This window comes from Urtica dioica, chromosome 7 (genome assembly GCF_054948205.1).
Source record: "Urtica dioica subsp. dioica isolate 48M chromosome 7, U.dioica_male_clone48M_v1_H2, whole genome shotgun sequence".
Classification (NCBI taxonomy): Eukaryota; Viridiplantae; Streptophyta; class Magnoliopsida; order Rosales; family Urticaceae; genus Urtica; species Urtica dioica.
The window spans coordinates 40,173,200-40,186,332 of record NC_142762.1 but is presented as its reverse complement, the minus strand read 5'-3'; the positions used below and the strand labels follow the sequence as shown (position 1 = coordinate 40,186,332).

Here is a 13,133-nt window from a genome sequence, read left to right as displayed (position 1 = left end):
ATGCAAAAGAAAAGACTAATATAAAAGTTGTTAGCTTAGCCAAGTTATGATCATCAACATTCAGTGTTGCTTTTAACCAAAAACGACAATAGAACTTATTATGGAGTTTCGTTTCATGACAACTGGGTGAACTGTGATGTAGCTGTTGTCTGTTGATGTAGACTTTACTCCAAATGAACACACAAATTTGTTTTCTTTTTTTTCTGTTTTCGGTTCTGTATTCAATACGGTTTATAAATCACTTGAATTCATGTTTAACAACTTAGGGTCATGATCAAATAAGCTTCTTCTTTTTTAATTGCTACTATTGCGTCCCAGCAAAAAAGGGGAAAAAAAAAGTGACACTCAAAACTCCCTAAATAAAGTTACTTCACTTCTAATTATTTGATTGCACGTAGAAATAAACAGGGTCAAGATTCTATTGAACAACCACATAGTGGGAAATTGTGACACGATAAACACTTCATGAAGTTGTTGTGAAAGTGTATTCATGCACAACTCTCCCATAAAACTCACAAATTAAGCACACATGCATGTAATAATAATAAATATTAAAAAAAAAACGCTAAATCTTCGAAACAACAAAATTGCTTGAAAGACAGCAGAAAGAGCCTAAAGGTGATTAGTTTGGATCCACATAAAACGAAGAAAGAACAAATCCAAACAAAACAGCACCATTACGTGTCTATTTCAAGGACAAATGCAACCGAGGCAAAAACAAACCCAAACGAAACGAGCACCATCAACTCATTAAGTAATCTTTTTTGTAAGGAAAAGAAACATAGAACTAACTTGGCAGAATGGCCTTGCAACCATAAGATAAAGACTAATAACGGACTGGTCAAATCGATTCCTCAAATCCGATCGGCCAAATACTTCCCCAGCGAGTGGATGGGCTTAGCCGAATCCACGACCCCGCGGCTCCGTATCTTGATGCGAGCGAGGTAGTCCGTGGCGATCCACGCGAAGCTCAGCAGCGCCGGCGCTTCGTCGTCGTCGACCCAGTCCTCGAAATCCCCGGCCTCCCTCGCCTTCTTCACCCACTCGGGACCGTACGTGACTTGGTACCAAGCCGAGGCCTTCTTCTCGTACAACGCGTTCCTCTCTTCGTCGGAGAGCTCATCGAGCTCCGGTCCGAGGCTCTCGAACTTCTGCCGGAACTCTTTCTTGAGGCCGGAGTAGGCGTGCTTGAGCCTCTCCTTGAGGTCCCCTTGCTTCCGGCTGTTGAACTTCGGCATTGACCAGATTTGACCGGTCACGACCTCCTCTTCCCTCTTCACTCTGTACTGCGACATCAGCGCCAAGACCTGCCCATCGTAGGAGCGCTTCAGCTCCCAGGCGGGGCCCACGAAGTCGGCCGAGCCGGGCACCTCGAGAGCGGCGTCGTAGGAGACGGGGAGCTCGAACGAGGGCGGGGCGTCCGCGTCGCGGGAGTCCGTTACGTGGCGGTAGAGCCTCCCGAGGATCTTGGTGGACTTGTACGACTGGTACGCCTCTTTCCCCATGAAATCCGGGTACAGCTTCGGCTTCAGGTTCACCGGCATCGTGACCATGACTCCCGTCTTTGGGAAATCGACTGCCGTGGCGGCCAGCTCCGCCAGTTTCAGGCACTTCTCGTCCATCGCCCCGTTTTCGCTGAGGTCAGCGTGAACCACGTGAGCGTTGCAGATTGCACCCAGGTTCTCGTTCACCATATTTCTCGCAAAGAACTCTTTTATGTCCTGTGCAATAGAAACAAAAACAAAAAAACCCTGAAAGGCCCAAGTAATACGCCGAAACTATCTTCAGTTATAACTGCATAGCAATGACTTTCTTTGAAGAGCCATCGACTAACACAAGATAACACCCAAATCCATTTTAATTACGTACAGAAAACAGACTCTGAAATGACGTTTATCATTCAAGGTCGGCAACGGTAGAATCACTATTCAAAATTTTAACAGTATAAAATAAAATAAAAATTAGATATGTACCTTTGTAGTGACAGCACGCTTCGATTCTTTGGCCGCTGCCGGATTATATTCCATAGGAGGCCAGCTCTTCTTACTCGGGGGAATAAGATTTCCGTCCCATGTGACAAAGTAGAGGTCCCCGTCAAGGTCGCTTCCAGAAGCTTCATCGGTGTGTGGTCTATCGCCTTTTTGAGGGAAGACAAGGCAGTCATACAAATGGTGAAGCCCGGGCGAATCAACTGCTTCCAGGACCCGCACGTCCCCCGGGTGAAGACAAGGGTTCTTTGCTATAACCACGTAGCCCTTGATTACTTCGAGATTGTTCCTCGTCTCGCTGAACCGAGACCCGTGCTTGTGGAAACAGTTCTCGAGCGAAGGCTTAGAAACTTGGACGAAGCACTGGCCTTGTTCGAGCACCCCTAGCTCGTCGAGACAGCCCATGAGCCACCTTCCGGAAGGAACAAATATCCTAGCCTTTTCCCGGAGGCCCCAGAGCTGCGCGGCTCTGATGCAGGTCAGCATGCCTCGGAGATGAGGCTCCGACTTGGGACTAAACCCGGCACTCAACATTATCGCAGAGTCGTTCCCTTGTTCGGTGGCGCACGACCCGGTCAGAACGTCGAACGCCACATCAGCATCCTCGAGCATCCGTGTCAGATTCGCGACCATGGCTTCTTGCATCGTCCAAAAGACTTGGTCCGGGACGTTTAAGCTCGAGAGCAAAGTGACGATCTGTCGGTTCAGAAAACCCGGCTGGAACCTGGTCCAGGAGCAGATTTCGAGCATGGTGTGCTGAGACTTGAACTTGTTCATGCTCGGCCTCAGAGACAGTCGAACCCGGTCGCCTGTTTTGGAAGGCCAACAAGCGATGACGCCTTTACACCCGGCATATCTGATCTGATATGCCGAAGGTGGATTTACGTCGAGCTTCAATCTCTTCGCGACCTCCATCGCGAGGTCGGGAGTTACCATGCCGATGCCGTCGGAGAAAACATACTCGTTCCTCTCGATATCCGGAAGGTTAAAGTTGACCTCCTCCTGCGGAACTTCTACGGTGGCATAGGTCGACGAGAAACAGAGGCCCACCCTCGAAGCGCACTTGGCAACGTTTTTGATGCTGAACTCTCCCATCCAATGCAGAATCTTTTGGACATCCAAACTTTGCTCGGCAACAAACCAGGCCGACTGATCCCTCAATTGATTCGAAGAGAACGCCAAGAACGAGTACTTTCGGCCACACACGTAAAACCCGTCGTTCAGAAGGGTTCTCACCCTGCTGAATACTCTTGTCTTCTGTAGGAAAGAGTTTGATGTCAGCTCTTTCACGATAGGAGCGGCGTAAAAATTAAGAACGTTCAAGTTCATGCTCTGCATTCCTTCGTCCATAAAGGTGACACGCAAGAAGCGATCAGCCACGTCCTTGTATTTCCTGAGCACCCTGTTGGAGAGTTCAACTTCGGGAGGAAGACAATAGGCTCTGGTCGGGGTGATGACCAACCTCCTGACTTCGGTCAGGTCAGCCATCGGTTTGGAATCCTTCAGAGACTTTGGATCCCTCAACAGCCACTCCTGGACAAGTTTTAGCCTTTTATAGGCGTCGAAAACCGGTCGCTTGTACGAAGATATGTGCCTGAGAGCAGCCACATTGACCTCCGTTTGATGGCTTCTGAGCAAACCAAAGAAGTGGTCTGAAATCTGGTGTTGGTTGAATATACCTTTGTGGACAGCGACGTTCACTAGGAACATCACCTCAAAGGGAATCTGACCCTCGCGTTGGAAACAGAAGAAAGGGTCCGGCTTGGAAATCCCGAAATCGGGCTCGTCCTGGATCCTGAGAGGCCGTCTGAGGCTCGTTTCTCTCACCCTCTGTTCTCGAAGATAAGCCATGGCCTTCCTCAACTTACCGCCGTGACGAGGCGGAATCGAAACTCGGTAGAAATTGCAACGCCCGATGGCACCGCTGCGGGTGAAATCTGTCGTTCGAATCCAAGGATCGTCGTCGTCTAGTAAATTGAACGGAACAGAAACTTCTATATCGTCCTCGGCGGTCCTATACCAGACACGCGGTGACGAAGCCAGGTGCAACAGAACTACCAAATACGAGGTATCCGTGTACTGTTTGATCTCGTTTATGTCTCTAATCAAGAACTCGACCTTGAAATCGCACTTCATCCTCGCAAGCTTGTCCATCCCTTTGAACGAAAACGGAGTGTCCATCGAAAAACAGAATTTGCACATCCCGTCGAAAGGATCCACGAGGAAATGAACCCCATAACGAGGTCCTCTCCACGCAGCAAAGAAATCGTCTCGGCTTACCAAGGTTCCGATCTCAAGGACCACATCGCTTAATTTTATCGGAACGGTCGTTCTCCTCATCTGGTTCATCCTATACGGAGTTTCGGGCCCCAATGTTACCTTCAGTATTCGATCATCCATCATTAGCTGATTGTTGGCCGAGGCCTCGAGAGCCCGAGCTGCTGATCTAGGCAAGGCAAAGTGAACAAAAGCATGGGGTTCCACTTTTTTTGTTTCATCTATGTCCGTGATATTTTCTCGGTTAATATCATCGAAATTTGGGTAAGACTCGGGCGCTGTCCAAGAAGTTTTTAACCTGCATCGATAAACCATCCCGATCTGATCTTCCAGGAATTGCACAAGGTCTTTCGCTTGGACATGGCGGTCGAACCCACCCATACTAACTTGAGTTATGATCGTCTCTTTTTCACCTCCTTCTCGTTCCATTTCTCCGTAGAACACTTGTCTCTTCCAGACTCCCAAAAAACAACTTATGAAAAAGGAAATACTCTTTTAAACCTGTGATAGAAGATCCGACCCCATTTGGAAAAGGGAAAACAAAACAGGCGAACATTCGCAAAGTCACTTTAGTTCCTGGTCAACAATTACATGAAAAACACCCAAATATCTATTACAATAAATTACCTCGTCAACAGAGACCCAATACGATGATCCGAATTTAGTTTCCTTCCAAATTATATAGCACACTATAAACCTGAATAATATTAATGATAGCAAAAAAAACAAAAAACAAGAAACAAACAAAACTTGTTCAGCAAAACAATAATAATAACAAACACACACAAAAACACTAGCACTCGTTTTCAATTTTCTTTCAAGCAAAACTTCCTTATGAAACCTGCCAAATTCTCCTTCAAAATGTTATAATCCTAACCTTGATCATATTCAGCATCTTTACCACATTTTGTGGTCATCCGAACAAACAAACATTTACACAAACACATAGCCAATTTCCGAACGACTCATTTCCTTCCAAATTCTCATTTACCAACAACAACTAAAGATCATACAGAACAAAACCTACCAAACTGCATATAGAGAATAACGCATACATGATTAGCCAAAGAAAACCGTACTGACCTTGTGAGTTAAAGAATCCCAGTCGGAACCAAAAGGCGATGGATTTGAGTTGACAGAAACTACGAGAGTGTGTTCAGAGAGCCCGATCGAAATTATCTCTACTTGAATTCGGTTGCCAGGTTAGCGAGAGAGAGAGAGAGAGAGATGGAAAATACTTTTCCTCCCCATCTGTTTTTGTCCCACTTTGTACTTTCTCGGCAAGTTTCGTGTGTGTGCGCCAATTGTGTGAGACTGAGACTGAGTGAGTGTTTTCCTTTTGGAAGAAGAAAAAAAAAACGTGATGATTGGCGTTGCAATTCTCAATAAATTTAATTCGTAGATTAGCAAATTTATTTGTTATTTAGAAAATATTGTAAATTGATTTTTTTGACCCATTTTTGGATAAATATACCTTTGGAATATTTTAGAATAATTTTCAGATAGAAATACCCCTAAAACATTTTGGAATCAATATAAACCATCGAAAACTATCGATTATCTTGAACCATCGAAAATCATCTTAAACTATCTTACATCATTTTAAACTGTAACCAACCACTTTAAATAATCAGAAACTATCGCAAGACATCTTAAATCACACAAAATGAGTGAAATAAGAGAGAAAAAAATTTATAAATAGGTTTAAATAATCTCAAATGTATTTGTATTCGAAAATTGATCAAAAGTTCAATTTCATCTATTTTCAATATAATAATTATTCTTAATATTTCTCTAATTATTATGTATGGAATTTCTCATTCAAAATTGGTCTTCATGAGAACTCTTTAACGTATTTCTAATCATCCAACTATAATTGTGATTAAATTCTCTTTGACCTTGAATTTGAACTCGAAAAAGTTTAAGGTTGTGTTTGTAGTTAACTCAAAAAGTTTTTGTTTTCTGTTTTCTAATTTTTGTAGTTGTACTGAAAAACTGTTTTGTAGTTGTTTTCAAAAAGCTGTTTGGTACAGTTTTCATTTTTTTTTTTTTGAGAAATTGGAAAAACTGTTTGGTACACTTTTCACTTTTTTTTTTTTTGAAAAAATGAAAAGTGAAAACTGTTTGGTACATGGAAACAATTTCTTAACTCAAAAAAAAATTTTAAACATAAATTTAACTACACAAAATATAATAAATATGACATTATTGTGTAGATTGAATACAAAATTTTTTTGGGTGAAACTTTATTCTACAATTTCTACTTAATGAAACAAAATTGAGGTTGTGGGTAACATCGATCTATGCTTCTCTCTCTTGTCAGGTGGTCGGTTCTCTTATGCCTTCACCACCTAAACATGACAAATAAAGAGAGAGCTTGATGAGTGATTCTAGCATATTTTTTCATACTTAATGAAAACTTAACCTAAAATTTATAGAGCTTTGGGTCATTGTACAAACATAGAGGCATACCCTAGACGAGAACTTCGTCCCATAACCATCAGAATTCAATAACTCAAGAGGCTCAGAATCATCAATATCACAACTCAGTCAAAATAACCATCAGAATTCAAGGCCATGAACAACCACACGGCCAAAACCATTCTCAAACCAAGCAATTTCCAAACCTCAAAATCATCATAGCCTCCTAATTCAACCAGAAATTCTGTCACAATTCGAACCCATAACAACAACACAAACTCAACAAGAATCCAACATTCCAGAAATTCAAATCCAACATCTCAATTCCATCAAAACCCACGGCAAAAAAAAAACCCAACTAAATTCGAGTTCAAACCTTCAATTCAAATCATCATTTTCAATAATCGAGCTCAAAATCAATTCAAGGAGTATCAAACACGTTCAGAATTGAAAAGCCCCAAATCAATTTCTAGAACCCTAGTTTTCAATCTTGATTTCAGAGAAGAGAATATCTCACCTCACTTGCTATGGAACGGACCTCATCGGCGCGCTCTCTCTTGATTTCCGGTGTCCCTCCACGGTCGGTGGCCTTGGGTGAGCTCGCGGCGGCGTTCTCCTTGCCGGAGCGCGCGCGCGGTCCGCATCTCGTCCACGACCCTCGCGGCCTCGTCGAGTCGGTCGGCCCGGCCGAGGAGCTGCAGCGGCCCCGCCGTGAACCGCTTCGCCGCCGCCAGGAGCGCCTTCACCGCCGCCGCCAGGAGAGAGAGAGAGATGACGAGTTGGAGAGAGAGAAAGATGACGAGTTGGAGAGAGAGAGATGGCGAGTTGGAGAGAGAGAGAGAGAGAGAAACGTGAGTGAAAAAAAGCAAAAACACCTAAAAGTTGTTTTTGAAAATCCTTCACAAAATTAAAATACAACTTGAAAATTTTTCAAAAAAAAATTTTCAATTGAAAAACAAACACGTTTTACTTTTTTGTAAAACAAAAAGCAAAAACAAAAACTAAAAAACACTTTCCGGATGAGCAACCAAACATGACCTAGTAGTTATCAACTCCATTTGAAGACCATCAATCCATTCAAAAAAATTATAATCAATTGTGAGCGTTTTCCTAGGATGGAGTATTTTAAAAAAGTATGGCTTTTTATTTGAACTCCAACTAGGGATGGCAACGGGTACGGGTAAAGCCGGGTACACCTATTCCGTTACCCGTACCCGTTATAATTTTTTACCCGTTACCCGGACCCGTTTACCCGGATTTTGAGACGGGCCGGGTAACGGGGATACCCGCCGGGTAAGCGGGTTAAAATATTGGACCCGTTACCCGTTTACCCGGTTTAAAAAAATGGTAGCGGGTCGGGTAGACCCGCTTACCCGTTTATAAAATAAAAATCCATTAACAATATAAAGTTTAAAAATAATAAAATTTAGGTGAAAAATATCAAAGTGCTACTACAATATAAAGAACATTAAAATTCAAAATAAATAAATAAAAAATACAAAAAAAGTCTTCATTGCAAATTGATCATTTTCATTGTAAATTTGGTCATCTTCATTGCAACGCTATCATCTTCATTACAACATATAAAAATTTATTATATTTTTAAATATTTAAAAGTTAACGGGTCGGGTCCCGGGTAACCGGGTACGGGATGACTATTCCGTTACCCGTACCCGGACCCGTTAAAACCTTAACGGGTATTACCCGTTTACCCAAAAAGAACGGGTATTACCCGACCCGAATAAATCGGGTAACGGACCGGAACGCGGGTAACGGGTCAAATTGCCATCCCTAACTCCAACTAAGAGAAAAATATAAAATTACCTCGCATGAACATATATATATATATATATATATATATATATATATATATATATATATATATCTTTATGTATGTATTTTATTTTCAATTCTCTTAGCCATTTCATTTTTTCTTCTTCAAAATTTCTCCAGGGCTCTATTCTTGATCTCGTCATCTCTTTACAAAATCGCTCGAATCCATGACAAATCAAAAAAGCCATAAAATCAATCTCCCAAATTGGTGGCCGGCCAAAATTGTGATTGGACTTTCCTTATTGCCCGCCTTTGTGTAAAAGCGTGAGGATGGTGACTGCAGAGTGGTGTCTCGATAGAACTTGCAATGCCCATGTAGATGAAGAGGAATGCTACATCATAAAGGAAGATGAAGCAGATCGTCGAAAGAAGAAAAAGGAAGAGGAAAACAAAGATTCTGGAAAAATGTTAGCCCGAGTGAGAGTGATTCGTGGGACGATTTCATGGTGAGACCAGTAACCAAGGTCAGTATACAAGAATTGCAGGAAATCTACGTTGAAGGGACACAAGGGAGTTCTTGACGGGCTTTCTACTCGACTTGAATAGATCATTGTCTTCTTTGTACTTAGATACTTGTTTTCTGCTTCTCATATTCATTTCATGACATTTTAATTTTTGTCCCTTGATTTTTTGAATGAGGTATCGACCTGTTCAGGATCTTTGTACGGCGAGAGCCAATTCTGTTTGTTAATGTGACAAAATTTTCCTTTCGAAAACAATATTATAGTCAAACCTCGACACGAATAAATATCCTTGAAAACTCCCAAACTCGTTTACTTTGATGCCCATTTATAAACACTTCTTTGTCGATCGATCTCTATCTTTTACCAATTCAACAACATGAAGTTCACCGATTCAACAACATGAAGTTCATGAACCTCCTTGTGGTGGCGATATTTCCGGAATGGTGAGACATGTTCTAGTGATACAAGAATCTGAAGAAGCAATTGAACCTTAACCATTTCCGACTACTAGTCCCATAAAAGATAGAGACTTTCCGATCCCGATCATGATTCCGACGACGACGAAAAATCGTCGGTTTCATCCGGTTGTTGGACGACGAGATCGAAAAGCTCAACAAGTTTTTCTGTCACAAAGAAAAGGTTTATGTTATCGTATGGAAGATAATATTTGTATAGCTATTTATAATAGATTTATATATATATATATATATATATATATATATCGATGAAGATTTGAAGGAGTTGAATGACGAAATAGCAAAAGCAATGGAAGCGAAAGAGGATTTGACTAAGGTGGGAAAGAAATTGGTGGATGTTCACGGAGACATGATTTTGCTTCGAACCTACAGTGTCCTTAATTACACAGGCTTCTTGTATATTTATTCATATTGTGTATAATAATTATATATATCATCTGATGACGAGCACAACACATGGCTGGTGAAGATAATGAATAAGCACAACAAGAGAAAAAGATCAGCTGGAGCTCCGATCCGAGTCAGGCTCATCCAGGGCGTGTTGGCTCAGCCGTTTTTCAGCACCGAGTTGGTGAGTCAACTCGTGAAGGAGTGCGAGGGCATTTTAGACCACATGTTCTCATCCGAAGAGCTCGCCGAGATTAATCATATGCATAGCATCTATCCTAAGCTCATCCTCATTGCTCTCCACGTCATGGAGGAGATTCACCGCGAAAGCTCCACCGTCGGCCCAAATTTGCTACTGTCACTACGTCATCTTAGACTTTTGGAGGCCCAATAGGCCCATATGCTTGTTTGTTTGTTGTATATTGTTTTTTTTTTTTAATGTAACGGATTTTTCATTAAAATTTGGTAAAAACCCATCAATACATAATAAAAACACCTTAGTACATGGATCACCTCAAACCTAAGTCGAAGTAATTGTTTGTTGTATATCGTAAAGATGTCATTTGTTTTTGTAGGTATTTATATGTTTTTCTACAGCGTGGCGTTCACCTAAGCGCCTGTTTCCTAAGCAGAAAGTCGTACCTATTTGGTGCGGTTTATCAGCCCTGATTTCCATGTAGTTTTTGGCCAACTGTAAAACAAAAATAATGCACGCTTGGCATGAACAACTAACACCTCTTTTTATGTCATTAGAATTAGAATGAAATGAAAAACAGCGTGCATATCTTTGTATTCATATAAAATAAAGCCCGAAAAATAAAAGCAATCCGTATTTTACCTTTTATTTTTTTTAGTACACACGTTAATTCATTTTCAAATTGTGGATGCGCCTTTACCCTTTTTTTATTTACCTAAGGGTAAAAGAAATACGAAATAGCACATTAATTGATTATAGTTAAAGTAGTATAGTTAGCAAAATTATGTTGACAGTCTTATTAAATTTTATGATGTTATATACATAAATAATTTACTACTTAAAAAATCATCACATAGTAAAAAAAAAATATATTAAAACTTAGAATTAAGTACATTTTTTAATACAAATTTTGACTACTTCATTGATATATCAATTTTAATTATTTTACAAATTCACAAATCTCATAGTGCACGTTTTGGCATGATCAACCAAACGCCACATTCCTATTCCACAACTTATAAAAATTCTTGCGTACAAATACAATGACCACATTCAACATCCACATCAATCACCCAAAAATGTCCACTTTGATCGTCCAAGAAGAGCTCCCCGGCTACATCCAAGTCCTCTCGGACGGGTCGGTCAAACGCCTCGCGCCCGAGAGTGTCCCCGCCACATCATCACCGCCACCCGGATCAACATTCAAATCAAAGGACGTCGCAATTTGCCGACACACCCCAATCACCGCCCGAATATTCCTCCCCGCAACGGCCAACGACGACGACGACACCCCACGCCTCCTACCCTTGCTCGTCTACTTCCACGGCGGAGGCTTCTGCGTGGGGTCCACCGCGTGGCCGGGGTACCACCGCTTCCTCGGTGCCCTCTCTGCCGTCGTCCCCTGCGCTGTCGTATCTGTCGATTATCGCCTCGCCCCCGAGCACCGCCTCCCTGCCGCCTATCTCGACTGTCGGGCTGCCCTCGACTGGGCCCGGGCCAAATCTGACCCCTGGCTTACCGTCGCTGACCCGGCCCGCGTCTTCCTCGCCGGCGACAGCGCCGGCGCCAACATTGCACACAATGTCGCCCTCTCCGCCGCCGGAGGTAGCATGAGCCTATAACCACCCCTCGGATATTATTATTATTATTATTATTATTATTATTATTATTGTTTTTTATTATTATTAAACGTGGACGGAACCACGATAGTTATCATTTTAATGAAAAAATTATATAAAATAGTCATTTGAAACTGATTGATTAGCAAAATAGTTAAAAGTTGTTTGGTTTATGATTCCAAATTTATTTTCTGTTTTCTAATTCTAAATTTAAAGAAAACACTTTTAGAAAACATGTTTGGTTATAGTACTTAAAAACTATAAACAATGAAAATGTGTTTTAGATTTTATCTCTCTCTTATATTTTAAATTAAACTCTAAAACAATTGAATGTAAAACATAACCAAACAACATTTTAAAATATTCTGAATTCGGTTTCTAAATCTGTTTTTTAAATTTAAAATTAGAATAAAAAAAAAAATTTAAGAAAAAAAAAAAATTTAGAATACTAAATCAAACGGCCCCTTAAAGTTTCAAATTTTTCAACAAAGTTAACAAAAATTCGACAACCAAGATTAAATTTTTTTACGATTATTATAAACAATTTATAACTTTCAAAAACATTAATTTTATGGTCAATTTTTCTTTAAACTTGATTATTAAACATTTTGGCATTGTGTCACTAATTTTAGGCAAACTTTGACTGTTTTAGGAATTCAATAGTTTAAATTGTCTATTTAACTAAATTCATTTGTACTAGTATCGGCGTTGAAAATTAGCCATCCCTGAACTTTTTAACATATTAGCTATCTTCGGCTCAGCGTTGATACACCCATTCTTCGCGTATATTTGCCTATACCCGCCCGCTCTCAGCAATTAATTTTTTTTTTTACACTTTTTACTATTAATTAACTTTTTATTTTACATTAAAAAAATTTATAAATTAACTCTCCCTACTTTTTCTTTCACATATTAGCCCCCCCTCTTACTAACGAGTGTGGCTCCGTCCCTAGGTATCTCCGGCGTGGCGTTGATACACCCCTTCTTCGGGAGCGAGCGGAGGACCGAGGCCGAGGCCGCCGGAGACCCAGCCGTGGCCTCCAACGACATGTTCTGGCGGCTCAGCCTACCGCTCGGCTCCGGCCGCGACCACCCGTGTTGCAACTTCGAGAAGGGGGAGAACGACACCTGGCGCGATTTCCCGGCGGCGGCGGCGGTTTTCGTGGCCGGAGAGGATTTCCTGAGGGAGAGGGGCGAGATGTTCGCTCAGTTCGCGAGGGACAAAGGCGCGAAAAACGTGAGGCTTATCGTGGCCGAGAGGGAGTGCCACGTGTTCCACGTGTTTTACCCCGAGTCCGACGCCTCCGTTTTGCTCCGGAGGCAGTTGAGCGATTTCATTAACGGCTCTTTGGTGAAATCAAATTGATATATATATATATATATATATATATATATATATAATATATATATATTATAGCAAAATAGCTAACTTAAACGTTGAGAATTGCTAAATAGCAAGATTTGGTAAATAT

General features: G+C 41.3%; 2 protein-coding genes across 2 annotated transcripts; one reads left to right on the top strand and one right to left on the bottom strand.

The window, feature by feature from the left end:
• Positions 1-574: 574 nt before the first annotated feature.
• On the bottom strand, positions 575-5,646 carry RDR6 (RNA-dependent RNA polymerase 6). Its single transcript, XM_089619582.1, has 4 exons — positions 5,349-5,646; positions 4,893-4,962; positions 1,974-4,766; positions 575-1,721 (listed from the first exon to the last, which is right to left on the bottom strand). The coding sequence occupies exons 3-4, from the start codon at positions 4,692-4,694 to the stop codon at positions 855-857; spliced, it is 3,588 nt and encodes a 1,195-aa protein (XP_089475708.1). The 5' UTR covers positions 4,695-4,766; positions 4,893-4,962; positions 5,349-5,646; the 3' UTR covers positions 575-854.
• A 5,475-nt stretch (positions 5,647-11,121) lies between these two features.
• On the top strand, positions 11,122-13,027 carry LOC149391559 (putative carboxylesterase 17). Its single transcript, XM_089620011.1, has 2 exons — positions 11,122-11,647; positions 12,615-13,027. Exons 1-2 carry the CDS (start codon positions 11,122-11,124, stop codon positions 13,025-13,027), a joined length of 939 nt encoding a protein of 312 aa, XP_089476137.1.
• Positions 13,028-13,133: the final 106 nt, after the last annotated feature.

Coding starts and splice junctions, on each gene's coding strand:
- LOC149391559 (XM_089620011.1), top strand. CDS start 11,122: ATGTCCACTTTGATCGTCCAAGAAGAGCTCCCCGGCTACATCCAAGTC. Junction 11,648..12,614: donor CGCCCTCTCCGCCGCCGGAG/GTAGCATGAGCC, acceptor CTCCGTCCCTAG/GTATCTCCGGCGTGGCGTTG.
- RDR6 (XM_089619582.1), bottom strand. CDS start 4,694: ATGGAACGAGAAGGAGGTGAAAAAGAGACGATCATAACTCAAGTTAGT. Junction 1,722..1,973: donor AGCGTGCTGTCACTACAAAG/GTACATATCTAA, acceptor TCTATTGCACAG/GACATAAAAGAGTTCTTTGC.